The sequence below is a fragment of the Corvus brachyrhynchos genome, unplaced genomic scaffold (assembly GCF_000691975.1).
Source record: "Corvus brachyrhynchos isolate BGI_N302 unplaced genomic scaffold, ASM69197v1 scaffold8, whole genome shotgun sequence".
NCBI lineage: Eukaryota > Metazoa > Chordata > Aves > Passeriformes > Corvidae > Corvus > Corvus brachyrhynchos.
Genome location: NW_008240031.1, coordinates 369,567 through 383,669, shown reverse-complemented (window position 1 = coordinate 383,669; position 14,103 = coordinate 369,567). Strand labels below are relative to the sequence as shown.

At 37.8% G+C, this 14,103-nt stretch overlaps 1 protein-coding gene across 1 annotated transcript; it reads left to right on the top strand.

Annotated features, from left to right (window-relative positions):
* The first annotated feature begins 4,117 nt into the window (after window positions 1-4,117).
* On the top strand, window positions 4,118-13,962 carry TBCA (tubulin folding cofactor A). Its single transcript, XM_008640913.2, has 3 exons — window positions 4,118-4,243; window positions 10,142-10,228; window positions 13,430-13,962. Exons 1-3 carry the CDS (start codon window positions 4,157-4,159, stop codon window positions 13,508-13,510), a joined length of 255 nt encoding a protein of 84 aa, XP_008639135.1. The 5' UTR covers window positions 4,118-4,156; the 3' UTR covers window positions 13,511-13,962.
* The last annotated feature ends 141 nt before the right edge of the window (window positions 13,963-14,103 follow it).

Here is a 14,103-nt window from a genome sequence, read left to right as displayed (position 1 = left end):
AGCTAATGAGCATGCAGCTGGATTGCAAATGGCTGCATTTATAGTGTTGGTATAAAAATAAAACTGTCTGTAGTTTAGAGCTGTCACATGCTTGGAGACAGAAATTGGACCATATTTGACATCACCCTTCTACAGATAGAAAAGGCAGAGTGTCTCAGGTAATACCTCTTATTTAACTAACTGGAAATCATTGGCAAACTGGTTTATAGGATAAAAATTGGTTTGGGTCAGAGGTTTGGAGACATGGTGAAAGAGCAAAACAAGTGTTTGTTTTGATTCTTCCATCCATTACTCTGGCAAGGCTTTATATTTTTGTACAAACTTTGCATGCAGGAAAAGAGTATGGAAAAATTCTTGGTTCATTCAGTGACTGTGACACACAATGTAAAAATAGCCACCAAGAATTCACGAAATGTACACACACAATGTCAGGCATCTGTGAAATATTTCAAGTTAAAAAGCTAAAGGTAACCTCGTTTTCAACTACATGAAGTCCTATTTCAGTTTTCATCTGTATAAAATACATCTCAATATCCAGGTCTATCCAAGTGATACATTGCAAGGAATTAATGTCATCTCCTACCCTTTTGGTTTTGAGGAGAGACAAAAAGGAATTTGAAAAAGAGCTGTGGTTATTTCTGAGGTCAATTCAGTGCTGACTTTGGCACTATAATAGGCTTTATGGAGCTTTGTACAGAATTCTCTGAATGAAATACATACCAAAATTAATACATTTATTCTGATAATGGAGAAGACCCACTCATCTTACAGGTATGCTATTATTGGTTAATTGTATTTGTCCCCTTTATATTTGGTTTCCATATTACACTTTAATTCACTCCTGTTTCAACTAAACTTGTGTTTTATACTGAAGATGATATGTCTGGTGACTTCATTTTCACTTACCATATGTGATAATCACACTTCAGAAGAATGTGAAAAGGCCAGTAGCATTTTAAGGTAGCTGAGAGGACACCTGTTGTAATGTATGGTGATTTTTTGTTTGGTTTTTTTTTTTTTTAACTTTGAGTGCATGAAGTATTAGAATTTGTATTTTGTTGCCAAATTGAGATTTAGATTCCTGACTTACAGAGAACTGTTTACAGAGCTGACAGTATTTCTTCATACAGTATACATTACAATGTACAGAACTTTTTGGTGATAAATGGCTTGGTTTATTTACAGAACTATTAGACAATGCTGGATGTTGTGTATCTGAAATAAGGCTAACCATAAGGTTTCAGATGGATACCTGGTGACAGATTGTTTAAAAACAAGGTAATATTTTAAGGAACTGTCTCTTGTAGAATAAAGGGTTATTGCTCATATACAAGCATATGTGTGTGTTATGCAAATTATATGTATATATGTGTGGTATACAGCCATGATAAAAGTAATTAACTTTTTTTTTTTTTTATTCTTTCAGTTGAAAGTTAAAGTTGCTAAACCCTGTGTTTGTTATGACACAGTAAAATGTCTGCTAAAGTTAAGCTTTTTGTGGTTTTTATAGTTGCAGGTTTTTTCATCTCTGAATGACTTGTGTCCTTGAAATGTACACAAATGCAGCAAATTATTATCTGACTTTTTCTGGTACCTACTGAGCTATTCTTACTCTGTTCACTGTGTATGGTCACACCATGTATAAAGATTCTGGTTTGTATCCATTTTAATCTTTTGGAAAAAAAAAACAACAAAACCAACCAACCAACCAACCAAAAAACCCCACCACCACCAAAAAAACCCAACCAAAAAAAACACCCCCAAACAAACAGAACCACAACAAACAAACAAAACAACAAACAAAAAACCACAAACAAAACCCCCACCCAACACAGAACCTGTTTTCTAGACAGAAAGGGTTAAAGGAAGAAGAGAGGGAAGTATAATGCAGGTATTTTTGTGTACATGTCTGCTGAAATTTTTAAGAGGTGATTAAGGGTTAGTATTTCTCCATTAAGAAATTTCACTTTCCTTTTCTAATCAAGCTGTCAACTTAATTAGCATCTCCTCAAGCTACATATACAGTAGAAATGGCTTCATGACATCTAGAGAAAGGATCTAGGACGGGAAATGTTTTCAAATCAGAACTTCTTTAATAGCATTAGGTATCACCATCCCAATCTTATGATAAACAGAGCATTAACTTCAATAAATCTGAGTACTGAACAAAGTGCAGTGGGAAATCTGTCACAGAAAACGTTCTCCTATTTCAGAAAACATTCTCATATTTCAGAATATTTCAAGTTCTCCTGTGCAGCTACTACAGAAATAGGTCAATACTGATGCAATTCTTAAGTATCTAGATGTGAGAAAGGTAGGCAAAAGTTCAAGTTAGTTCTAAACTACGTCAGAACATGCAGTCTTTTCCTGTTTGATAAAAGTATGCAAACTTGACTGAACAGTCAGTTTGAAAAGTTAGTGTGCATAGGAGATGTGAATGTGAAAATATAAATAATGACAAGCATTGAAACTTTTGTTTTAGCTAAAATTTAAAATAATTTAAAATGTTTTATTCAGCATTACAAGTTGCCTTTAGTTTCACTGGGATACACGCTTCAGTAAGTGAATCACATAACAACTTTGTTCAGTCATATGTCTCCCCGTGCTCCTCAAGGGAATTTGTGGTTCTCATTCAAAAAAAGTCATCTGTCTCACAGATTGATTAAAATGAACTTTTTTGGAACCTAAAAGTAGCAAAGCAACTAATGTTGTCTGGAATTAAATCAAGTAACCTTGATCAAACAATTAACTCATCCTCTATTAAATCAATATTTACTTATGCTAATACTGGAACTAGTTCCAATAGTTGGAATTACAGCCACTGATTTAGTGTCTTTATTAGTAGTAATTAGGCTCCTGTCTTTCTCCAGTTCTACTTCTCAAAGCTAGTACTTGGCTTACTTGTAGAAACTGGCCGAGCTGATACCCAGAGTATGCGCTTTGCATGCAGGTGAAGATGCTTTGTAAGGCTGAAGGCCCTGTCTGGTTGTGTGACTCTAGGAGGACTGAAATGAGTTCAGGTGTGTTCTGCCACAGCCCAGCTTAGACTGACTGCTGTGGAGCCACATCTTAAGGCTATTTTAGCAAAACCAGTTTTGCTGATGTAAACTCTTACAAAAAAGAGGGAGAGTTCTGGCTGCTGCATTATCAGTATATTCTTGATGGAATTTTTTGTGCAATACAGCTGCTTTTGGTGCTTTTGTGGCAGCTTCAGTTCACAGAGGTTCTTGTCACCCTGATAACATTCTGTGCATCCTCAGCGCTTCTAGTAGGGCACTTAACGGTGACAGATTATGAATTAATTTGCGCTGATGCACTAATGTGGTCATGAAGCTCTCTACTAGACCTTTATTTATTCTCCTTTCATGGTATAATATATTCTTTGCTTCTTGGATCTGGTTGTGGTTTTTTGGATATTAAATTCTTCTCAAACAATCTTATATAGGCTGATCTTTTTCAAACTTTTGTTTGGGGAAGGATTTTCTTCAGCATGATCTCAGGTCTGCGGTAGCATCTCAATCTTTGTTCTGCTCTTGAACTAGCTGAAGACAGAAATTGTTCCAGTATTTTTCATATCCTGAGGGATGTTTTGGTTCTTATCTGGTATTGTGTAATGTAGCATATACCTAATGAACATATGTAATAAAGTGGGAGATGCAACATAAAGTTTGATAATGGGATTGCCGTGTAATAATTACTGTAGAACATCGTATTAGACTAGCTTAATATTTCTCTGACCTTCAAACTTATTTACATTACTCTTGAATCTGTGCCTGTTAGCAAAAAACATCCTGCTCCCAGGTATGGGTTCATTATTAGGATCAAAACATGGATTCCTTTTCCTTTGAAAGATAGGAAATAAAGAAAATTGTTGTAATATAAATTATGGAACTGTTACTTTTGTCTATGACCCCCAAACCAGCATCAAGATAAGTGGAGAAAATTCTCATTATTCATTAAAACTAAATTCAGCATTTCCTAGATACAAGGGTTTTTTGCAGTGGTTAAAAGCCTTTTTTTATAAAACTGCATATTACCTTCCAGGCCTGTAACTTTTGGGTGGGGGCTATTAACACTGATGTAACTTTTTACTGAAATAGAACCAGATTAACCCAATCAATTGTTTATTAATTGCAGGCTGGCAAAAGAAAAAGTTATGTATGAAAAAGAAGCAAAACAGCAAGAAGAAAAGATTGAAAAAATGAAAGCTGAAGCATGTGATGATTATGGAATTAAGAAGCAGGTAAAAATCCTTATTTGTTTTCATTTAATCACAGTAATTTTTAGATCGAGGAATCTCCTGTACTTTTTTCCAGACTCTTGTTATATAAATACTAGACTAAAATCCTGTCAATTATAGAAGTCATAAAAAGCAGCTGTAGAAATTTCTTTTAGGTGTTAAACTATAGGGATTATAATAGATAGATAGATAGATAGATAGATAGATAGATAGATAGATTACTTAGCACTTTGTGTCAGGATGGCTGTTACTCAGTAACTGTGTGTGGAGCCATCACGAACTGTTTCTCAGAAATACTAAGAACCGGTAGTAAATACATGGTCTGGATGCATATAGGTAAATGAAGTGCTTGCTGCTAAGTGGAAGTGTTACAGCAAAGTGAGAATGCCTGATACTTAATATGAAGGGGAAACATTCCAGCTCTTGAGTACACCAGTATCCTTTCGGTAAAATCACAGACCTCAGAGAAAGAGAGCAGTGGGTATGCAGATGCGGAGCTGCTGGAGTTTGTAGTGAAGTCATAGATTAGGAAAGTAGCATGCTGTACTTTGGTCTTCTCAAGAGTATGGTTTAGTGTCACTGTTACAGTATCATTACATTTTTTCTTGGAAGGTTTCCCACAGGGATAGTGGTTGCAGGCAGTTGATACATACCCTTTTGGAAGAAAAAATGTCGCATTTCCTGCTCATGCGGAGAAGGCTTGGGTTTGGGAGATTGCTGTTTATTCTCTACAGAAGTATGAAATGTCTGTGTTTCACTGTGGTCTTTATATTCTTTCAACTAACTGTGTTACCTTTTGATTACTTTTTTTCCCCCCAGGTATTTCCCAGATACTTTCTCTCAAATCTTCACAGAAATCAAAACTGTAAACTAAAATTATTTTCACTTAATAGTCATAAACATAACCTTCTGGTGTCCTGTCTTTATTTTTTAAACAATGGAAGAATAGGTTAAAGAGAATTCAAATATAAAATTAACATAAGATAGGAGAATGCACTTTTAGAACAAGCTAAACCAACTTTTTTTAGTAAATTCGTATTTCAGTTCATATGTCTATGTCCTGCCTTGCTTTCATTATGCCATGGGAATGAAATACAAATAAAGCATTTGTAGACAAATAAAGATTTGTATTTATAGAGCGGAGCTGTCTTCTGCCTCACCCGACTGAGACTTGAAGATCCTCCCAAACAGTAGCCTTTTTGAAGATCTGGTACTAACAAGAACTAATGAATTCAATTCCTATTTTAAGTGTTGCCCATTCATCAGATTATTTGACTGCATCATGGTATTTCCACAGTGACCTGCAAGATATCATGGAAGTCAAAACCAGCAATGGCTGGGAACTTCTGCCGAAATTAAGTGTTACATACTACTTGAAGGTATTTTCAGAGACCAATGACAAAAGCCTTCACAGGAACAGTCTTGGATTCATTCAGAAGTTGCCTGATCCACTTTGAAAGCAATCAGTTCTTGCAATGATGTCTTCACTTCTTGTTCATTTAGTGCACTTCGCATTCTGGAAGTTGTTAATATTTTAGGTTATTAAAAATTTGGAGAATTAAAGTTATATAGTACCAGGCGAGTTTGCTCAAAACAGTATTTTGGATACAGATAAGACTTTGAGATGTTTTTCAGATAAATATCTGGAGGTTACACATTTTAAGAATTGCCTCTGAGAGTTAATAATCTCTAATTTCTTTTCTAGGGTGAGTAACACTTAAAATACAGGTGTAGTCTTCATTTTGGTAATGAAAAGTAACAGTTAGGGGATGGGAACAAATTCAGTCGCTTGAGACTAGGAGAAAAGTTTTAACTATTAGTTTAGCTGAGGTATTAGCTAAATCATATATGTGTGTGTGTATATTTACGTATTTATATACACACACACATCAATCCAGAGTTCTGGAAAGGATTCTTAAAAAGCTTAAAAGCAATACTTTCTCTTGATGTACTACTGTTCACATTTAGTTTTCTAGTTATAACTCAGAACACACAGTTTTACATACAAAAGTGAATATGGAAAGTTTCACTTCAAGGTGAATAGTGCCATTTCTACAGCATATGTATTCTTCAGAGTGTGTCTGGTCTGTAATGAAGGATCAGTCCCTTTGAAGAGCAGTAGGGTGTGACTCAGTATTTTTCTCCTAACTCCTTATGCAGTGGGGCAGCTCATGATTCCAGTGGACTCAAGTGTTGTCTAGCTGAGGCAGTGACCATCTGCAGTGGTTGGCAGTTGTTCGATGCTAGCCTGCATCTGAACTGTCCAGAAGGACTTGCTTAGTGAGGAGCAGGTTCAATACCAGAAAAAGGAAAAGGACAGTTTCCTTGCAGTGCTGGTAGGTGCTGACCAAAATTATAATTTGAAGATTCCATTTTAGCGTGCAAGAAGACTTCATTATGATAACAAATATTAAAATACTTTTGATTTATCCCACCAGGTGCAAATGCTGCTTATGGTTTCTCTGGGTAGCAAGAAGTAGTGTAGTTCTACCTCCCTGCAGATTTTGTCATAATGAAGTCTTAGTTTCACAGAATAACAGAATCACCAGGTTGGAAGAGACCCTGCCTGGTTGGAAAGAGCTCCTCCTTCAGCTTTCATGCTAGAAGTGGTAGGTGGTTTGTTGTTGACACATTGCCATTTCTTCAGGCACTCAAACACTGTAGAAACAAAACAGTGTTCTCCAGTTTTTTACTGAAGCTTTCCTTCAAGGTCCTTCAGGAGTCTTTTGATCAATGTATTTGACAACTTGCCTACAGCAAGTGGGCTGTTGTATCCTGTATTTGTGGATAGCTCAGGCTTCTTTTGGGCCTGAAAGGAAGTAGAAATCATAAAGCTGGGTTTCCTACAATTCTTGTGTGTATTTGTGGGGTTTTTTCCTGTCCAAATTCACCTTAGTGCTGTATCTCCTTTTGAGTTCCTGCCTTCCCTATGCCCAGCTTTTTCCTACAGCATCTATGCTATTCTACTCTCTGTATCCCCACACCACACCACCCCACCATCCTGGCCAAGCACACTGATATTACCAAGACCCAGTGCCTTGATACTACTCCCTGTTTACTGCTGAGGTGAGAAGTACTACAATGGTGTGGATTTAAGTTACAAATAAGAATTAACCAACCAATAGCCTTACCATGATTATTTTTTGTATGCTACAATCTCTTACTTAGTGAGATTACTAAATTTTGGAACCTTTGGTGTTTGTGATACTTAGAGATTGCTTTTTTTCTTTTAGGTTCCTGTCCTTCCACCAGATATGGCTGTAATTAGTGGATTCCAAGTGTTTTACAGACTTTTTGAGGAAAAGTAGTTCAAACCCGTAGCACTTGTTTTAGCAAACAATTATCTGCATATCTTTTCTTAACTCTCATCTTTGAGTAGATCCATACTGTTAGGATTATCTGTACAACAGAAACTGGGCAAGTGATTATGTGACAGTATTTGAAAGCTAGACTTTATATTCATATATGTATATATAATTGGTACATATATGACTCATTTACATTTGTCACAGTTTTTAGCCTACCTCTTCTGTTTCGAGCACCACTCTTGTCACATGAAACAATACTGCCATTATACCCTGTGACCCAGTAGTATATCAGGCTGTCCTAAGAGCAAGGAGATCCCTGTGGAGGTTTGGTGGGGGGTTTTTTGGTTTTATTTTTGGTTTTTCTGGGTTGGGTTGGGTTGGTTTGGGTTTTGGTTTTTTTTCTTTTGTTTTTCGTAGCTTTCAAATTATTTGTGGATCTGCCTATCTCTAAATCTCTTGGTTGGATGTGGGTCAGCTGGGAAAAAAACCCAAATCAGCATACTCTGCTTCTGTCTTTTTGAAGCTGATAAAACTGATATCTCTCCCTCCCTCATTATTATTGCCGCATTTTTTAAAGTTATTAAATTGTTCTTAGCCCACACAGTTTACCTTTTCTTCCTGTTGCCTTCTCCGTATCAGGCAGGAGCAAGTGAGCTGCTGCAGGGTACTCAGTTGCTGACTGGGGTTAAACAACAGTCCTTAGCTAGAACTGGAATTGCCCCAGTCCCCTCAGTGGAATTTGAGTAGCTGCAGTGCCTGTCACAGGGATGGATGGCTGGCACTGGAGTTTGAGTGGCTATTGTGCTTGTTACCCTTACAGTTTTGGCCAAAAGTCAGGCAGAATTTTGATAGAATTTGAAGAACGAACACTTTTAAAAGTCCAGTCCTAAAGCTTATATAATTATTTGAGCTTTTGATTTTGCTTTATTACGTATATTTGTAAAGGTAAATAGTCTGTCTGGGACTATCAGCATAACTTGAAAAAAAGTGGTTTATGCCAAAGTTAAATGATAATGGTTCCACTAAATTCCTGTTGTAGTCTCCAGCTGTTTGCACCTACTGAATATAATTCTAGGATTTATCATCCTTCTGATTTTTATTCATCATTGCATAACCGTAGGCAAATATAAATAAAACTTGGGTAACCCTTTGGAAATTAGTCAGTATTGTTTCAAATAGAATGATTTGGGTAGATTTGTTCATTTCTTAGAGCAGGCAGGACTACAGTTTACAGATTTTAGATTTATATGCCTTTCCAAGTCACTTACCTAGTGGCACATACCAAGTAAGTTACTAATTTCATACCATCTCCCAGCTTTACAACACACAAATCTTTAGCAATGCTGGTGCAAGGAAGTAATTATTGGATATTCTCACTCCTATAGGTATTCTACTTCATAAAGCAAAAGGCATCATCTCATGCCGTTTATGGCACACCTCACTCTATGGATGTTACATTGACTGATGAAAGTGTAAAATTAGAAACTAAGTTTTTTCTCTCAAAAACCAAATGGACTAAGTGACACTTAAAAACATGGTGATAATGTCTTGTTTACATAAAGCCTTCCTGAATACATAAATACATTCTTAGCTATAGCTTAACATACCTTTTACAATGACCTTTTGGTAGAGCAGCACTCATACTAGCAGGACAATACAACATAGGAATGACAGAAATAAGCCATTTAAAGGGGAGGTTTTCTGTTGCAGGTTATCCTGAATGTAGATGTTTCATATTTAAATATATAACAGATTTTCATTTATAAATAGATTTAACATCACTGAACAACTCTGCACATCTTTTCTTCTCAGTATTTGGTGTTCAGATCCAGAAATGCTCCATGAAATAAATTTTCCCTTTCTTAAAACTGATGTTGTTTTCTTTAGGAGGTGGCAGGATTTTCAGATTCAGTGGGGTGCCAGTTAAGTAATTTTGTTCAAAGTGCATGGTGAGAATAATCTTTATCCTAAAATGAAGCACAAGGATATGTAATAACTTTTTATGCATGATAAGTATCAAAAATATGAGCCTGCTGGTCTTTGCTTTTCATTTTTCTTTACCTTTGTCTTTCAGTCAGAGCCTCCTGCAGTCTGCACACAATGTGATCAATAACTCAATAACTTTTTTCATGCAGTAATTATCTCTATGGGGTATTATCTGAACACTCTTTTTCTTTATTACCCAAAAGATGCAGGAGATATTTATATAACCAGCTGATCCCATTTTGGATGAAGCTGCTTCGTGACAGCAGGAGAAAGTTTGTTTTAAATAGACTTTTTAACAGATGCTGAAAAACCTTACTAAGCTGTACTTTTTTCCCAAGGGAAAGATTATTCTGAATACTGTCTTGCACTTAATACTTGATATTCAGTTAAGCACAGAGTAAATGGAAATGTCCTGTAAATTAACAGAGTTTTAGGTAGTTATGCCAAGTGAGTATCTTGTAAGAAAAGAAGCCTATTCAGAAGATAGGCAACTGTTCTGAAGTTCCTAGGTAATGACTAGATTGCTGATTTTTCAGAGTAAAGCCTTATCCTAAAAGATAATGTTTCTATCTGGAATATATTCTAATTTGACTTCCAATTTTCACAGATCGAGATCTTGCAAGAGTCACGAATGATGATTCCAGACTGCCAGCGCAGACTAGAAGTTGCACATGCAGAGCTTACTCAACTACTAGTGAGTATTGCACCACACCCCACTGATCAAGAAGTGCTAGGTGCACTTGGATAAACAACTGCAGCAAATTAAAGCTGGATTAAAGAATTTGTTTCCCTAGGTCCAAAGATCAGCATCCTGTGAGATACCAGTATTTTGCTTTAGATAACTGTCTTTGCAGACTTGGTCTTCAGTATGTGAAGACTGTGTGTGTTAGAAGTTACCTTTAATGGAATGTACCTTTGACATACGCTTACACCAGACTGTGAAAATGGACTCAAAACTCCTGTGCTAGTTCCATCATCAGAGGAATCAGTTCACCCACTTTTGGTTTTATAGATAGTATAAATGTATATAATATGCTTGTAGGGAACTGAAATAGTCAAAATACTTTGGTTACTGCCTTTATTCTGCTATGGACAAGTCAGATGAGTCTTTGCTGACTATTTCTTTATGTTTTATTAGTGAAGTGAGCAGTACTGCCATGTTTTTAAAGATACAAATACTTGCAGAAATAAAGAGTATTTTGTACAAATAGATTCACTGAACCTGTACTACGTTTGGAGATGATCATGCTTATTTTAAAAGCTGACGTCTCATCAAGAACTCAGCTACATGTGTTCGTACACAATAAATGGTATTGTGAGACTAAAAATATACAGCCTAAATTGTGTCCCAGATATAGTGATAGCTAAAATGCAAATACTTTTTTAATGGAAAAGTCAAGGTGTTCTAGTCTCAGGTAGTTTGCCTCTACTGTTTTCCAGAATAAATGCTCAGTACTTGGCAGGATTTAGGGTCTTTTTGTCATTCAACTACTTACTTAACAGTTAGTAAGTCTAGATTTCAGTGGCATGAAGAAATGATGCTATTGACTCATAGTATGCAAACTTAAAACAAGGAATGGGGGCAGTTACTATTGTTAAGAATTTGGAAGTCTTCATGTGTTGCTTTCTGTGCTTAGCTCACCTTCAATGCTTTTATTAAAATTTACTGTATCCGTAGTATGTTTTTCAGTTGTCAGTCTACTGACAATTTTCTAAGAGGACTCTTGGTCTGAAGTTTGTTCTTACTGATACCTTGGTTTTAAATATTCAACGTGATAAAATAAAGGTATGTGTATCTACTTGCACATGCCAGCCATTATCTGGGACCTTAAGCAGGACAAAAGAATTTACCTGTGCTTTTAGTACATAGAATGTGCGTTTTCAAAAGTTTTATATTCCTCTTTCATAGAATGGTTTGGGTTACAACGAACCTTTATAGATCATCTGTTCCAACTCCCTTGCAATGACCAGGAACATCTTCAACTACATCAGGTTGCTTAGAGCCTCATCCAGCCTCACAGTGAATATTTACATGGATGTGGCACCTACCACCTCTCTGGGCAACCTGTCCTATAGTTTCATCACCCTCACTGTAAAAAACTTCTTTATATCTAGTCTGAATCTATCCTCTTCTAGTTTAAAGCCACCACCCCTTGTCCTGTCACAACAGGCCCTACTAAAAAGTTTGTCCCCACCTTTCTTGTAGGCCCCCATTAAGTACTGAAAGGCTGCTATGAGGGCTGCTCAGAGCCGCCTGTTCTCCAGGCTGAGCAAACCCAACTCTCAGCCTGTCCTAAAAGGGGAGGTGCTCCAGCCCTCTGATCATCTCCGTGACCACCTCTGGACTCGCTCCAACATCTCCATGTCCTTCCTGTGCTGGGACCTCAGAGCTGGATGCAGCACTGCAGGTGGGGTCCCAGCAGAGCAGAGCAGAGGGGCAGAATCCCCTCCCTGGCCCTGCTGGCCGCGCTGCTTTGGATGCAGCCCAGGACACGTTTGGCTCTCTGGGCTGTGAGTGCCCATGGCTGGGTCATGTCCAGCCTCTCACCCACCAGCACCCCCAAGTCCTTCTGGGCAGGGCTGCTCTGATCTGTCCATCCCCCAGCCTGTGCTGATACCAGGGTTGCTCTGACCCAGGTGCAGCACCTTGCACTTGGCCTTGTTAAACCTCATGAGATTTTCATGGGCCCACTTCTCAAGCTTGTCCGTGTTCCTCTGGGTGGCATCCCATCCTTCAGGTGCATCAGCTGCACTACTCAGCTTGGTTTATCTGCACATTCACTGGTCTCACTTTCTATGTCATTAATGAAGATATTAAATAACACTGGTCACCATACAGACACCCAAGGGACACCACTTGTCACTGATTTCCATCCAAACATTCAGTCATTGACCACTTCTCTGGCTGTGACCATCCAGCCAATTCCTTATCGAGTGAAGAGTCCACCCATCAAATCCACCTCTCTCCAATTTACAGAGAAGGATGTTGTGAGGGTCCAGGAAGTCCACAATGACAATTCCCTTTTTGTTTTCTTTAAGGACTTCACCTGACTACCATGACTTTTCAAATGTTATAGAGAGGATCTTGACAACTACATCAGGCAATTCCCCCAGGAATCTGGGAAGCATCTTGTCAGGTCCTGTAGATTTAGGTACATTCAGGTTCCTCAGGTGGTCATCCTGATAAGGTAAAGATTAGATAAAAAACCTAATCTTTACTTAGAATGGGAGGGACTTTGCTCTCCCAGTCCCTATTTCATAGTCTGTCCACTTCAGAGGTGTGGGAAGAAGCTGCCAGTAAGACAAAAACATTGTTGAGTACCTCAGCCTTCATATTTGCTTGAGGAGGTATACTTATAGCTTTTTACCAGCTAGGCTCGTAGTTCAATGCCTTAGAAAGCCTCGGGCAGCCTAGAGAGGTAGCACGGGCAATCCAGCATTTCAGTAGCTCTAAGAGCAGCAATAGTAGCTGCAAAGCTGATACCACCAGCAGAAGCAAAGAGGGAGAAATACAGCTTTTGGTTGCCAATTCCTGCAATTAGAAGCTTTCAAATAGAAACAGAGACAAGATGTTCGCAGAAAGGGTGCAAGCCAAAGAGGCCGGGCCCCCTCTTGGTCCTTTCTTTTATTGGGAGAAGGGGAAAGGGGAGGACTGGGGGCGTACCCAGGGTGACCGGCCAATGAGACACTGCTGAAGAGTTTGAGTTACATTTGTTTTTGCCCGCGTTTGGAACAAAGGGCTTCAGAGCACATGACAGAGGCAAGTCCTGGCTTGTCTCAGGGAGGGGAAGCTCGGAACAGGCAGCAACATTTGCTAGCAGTTTTTTTACCTTCTTAAATTTAATCCCACAACAGTTATTTTCAGAAAACTCAAAAATGTTGTTTTTGATTACAGGAAAACGAAAAAGAATTGGAAGAAGCTGAAGAGTATAAAGAAGCACGTTCCATACTGGAGTCAGTGAAGCTGGAAGCCTAGCTGTTTTCCAGTTCTCTCTTTATATGCATTAGCACGGGGTCTATTCCACAGTTTCATTTGACTATGGCTCTACTACTATTGTTGACTTGCTAAAGTTCCGTTTATGCAAACTGGGCTTTCTCTAACTGCAAGGTGCATCAAAGAATGTTCTGAAATATTTGTGTGTTCCATATTCAGGCAAAATAGATACATTTCCAGTTCACCTCAATTAAAAAAAGAAAAATAAAGCCCATTTAAAGTTAGTGTAATAGTTAATATAGAGAACTTAAATCTGAACAGTTGAAGTTTGGCTATGTGAGGGACCAGTAAATAGTTCAGAATGAAATAGCATCATAGAATGTTTTGGATTGGAAAGGTTCTATCTAGTTCCAACCCCCTGACATGGGCTTTAGAAGCACCTTATATTTGAAATAATTTCAAGCCATTACAGCATAAAAATCTGTATTGAAAGAGAAAGTAGACTAAATGACTGTTACAGTGCGGATACTGTAACACGCATATATCAAACCAGGAGTCCCGTGGAAAAGAAATATATATGGACAGATTCTTGCTAGATGTTTCAGAGATGTTTATTTCTCCAGCCGCATGGCTGG

Bases quoted from the DNA above. Each gene is read 5' to 3' on its own strand.
- TBCA (XM_008640913.2), top strand. From the start codon at position 4,157: ATGTATGAAAAAGAAGCAAAACAGCAAGAAGAAAAGATTGAAAAAATG. The intron at 4,244-10,141 runs GTAAAAATCCTT...CAATTTTCACAG, and splicing joins ATTATGGAATTAAGAAGCAG to ATCGAGATCTTGCAAGAGTC. The intron at 10,229-13,429 runs GTGAGTATTGCA...TTTTGATTACAG, and splicing joins CAGAGCTTACTCAACTACTA to GAAAACGAAAAAGAATTGGA.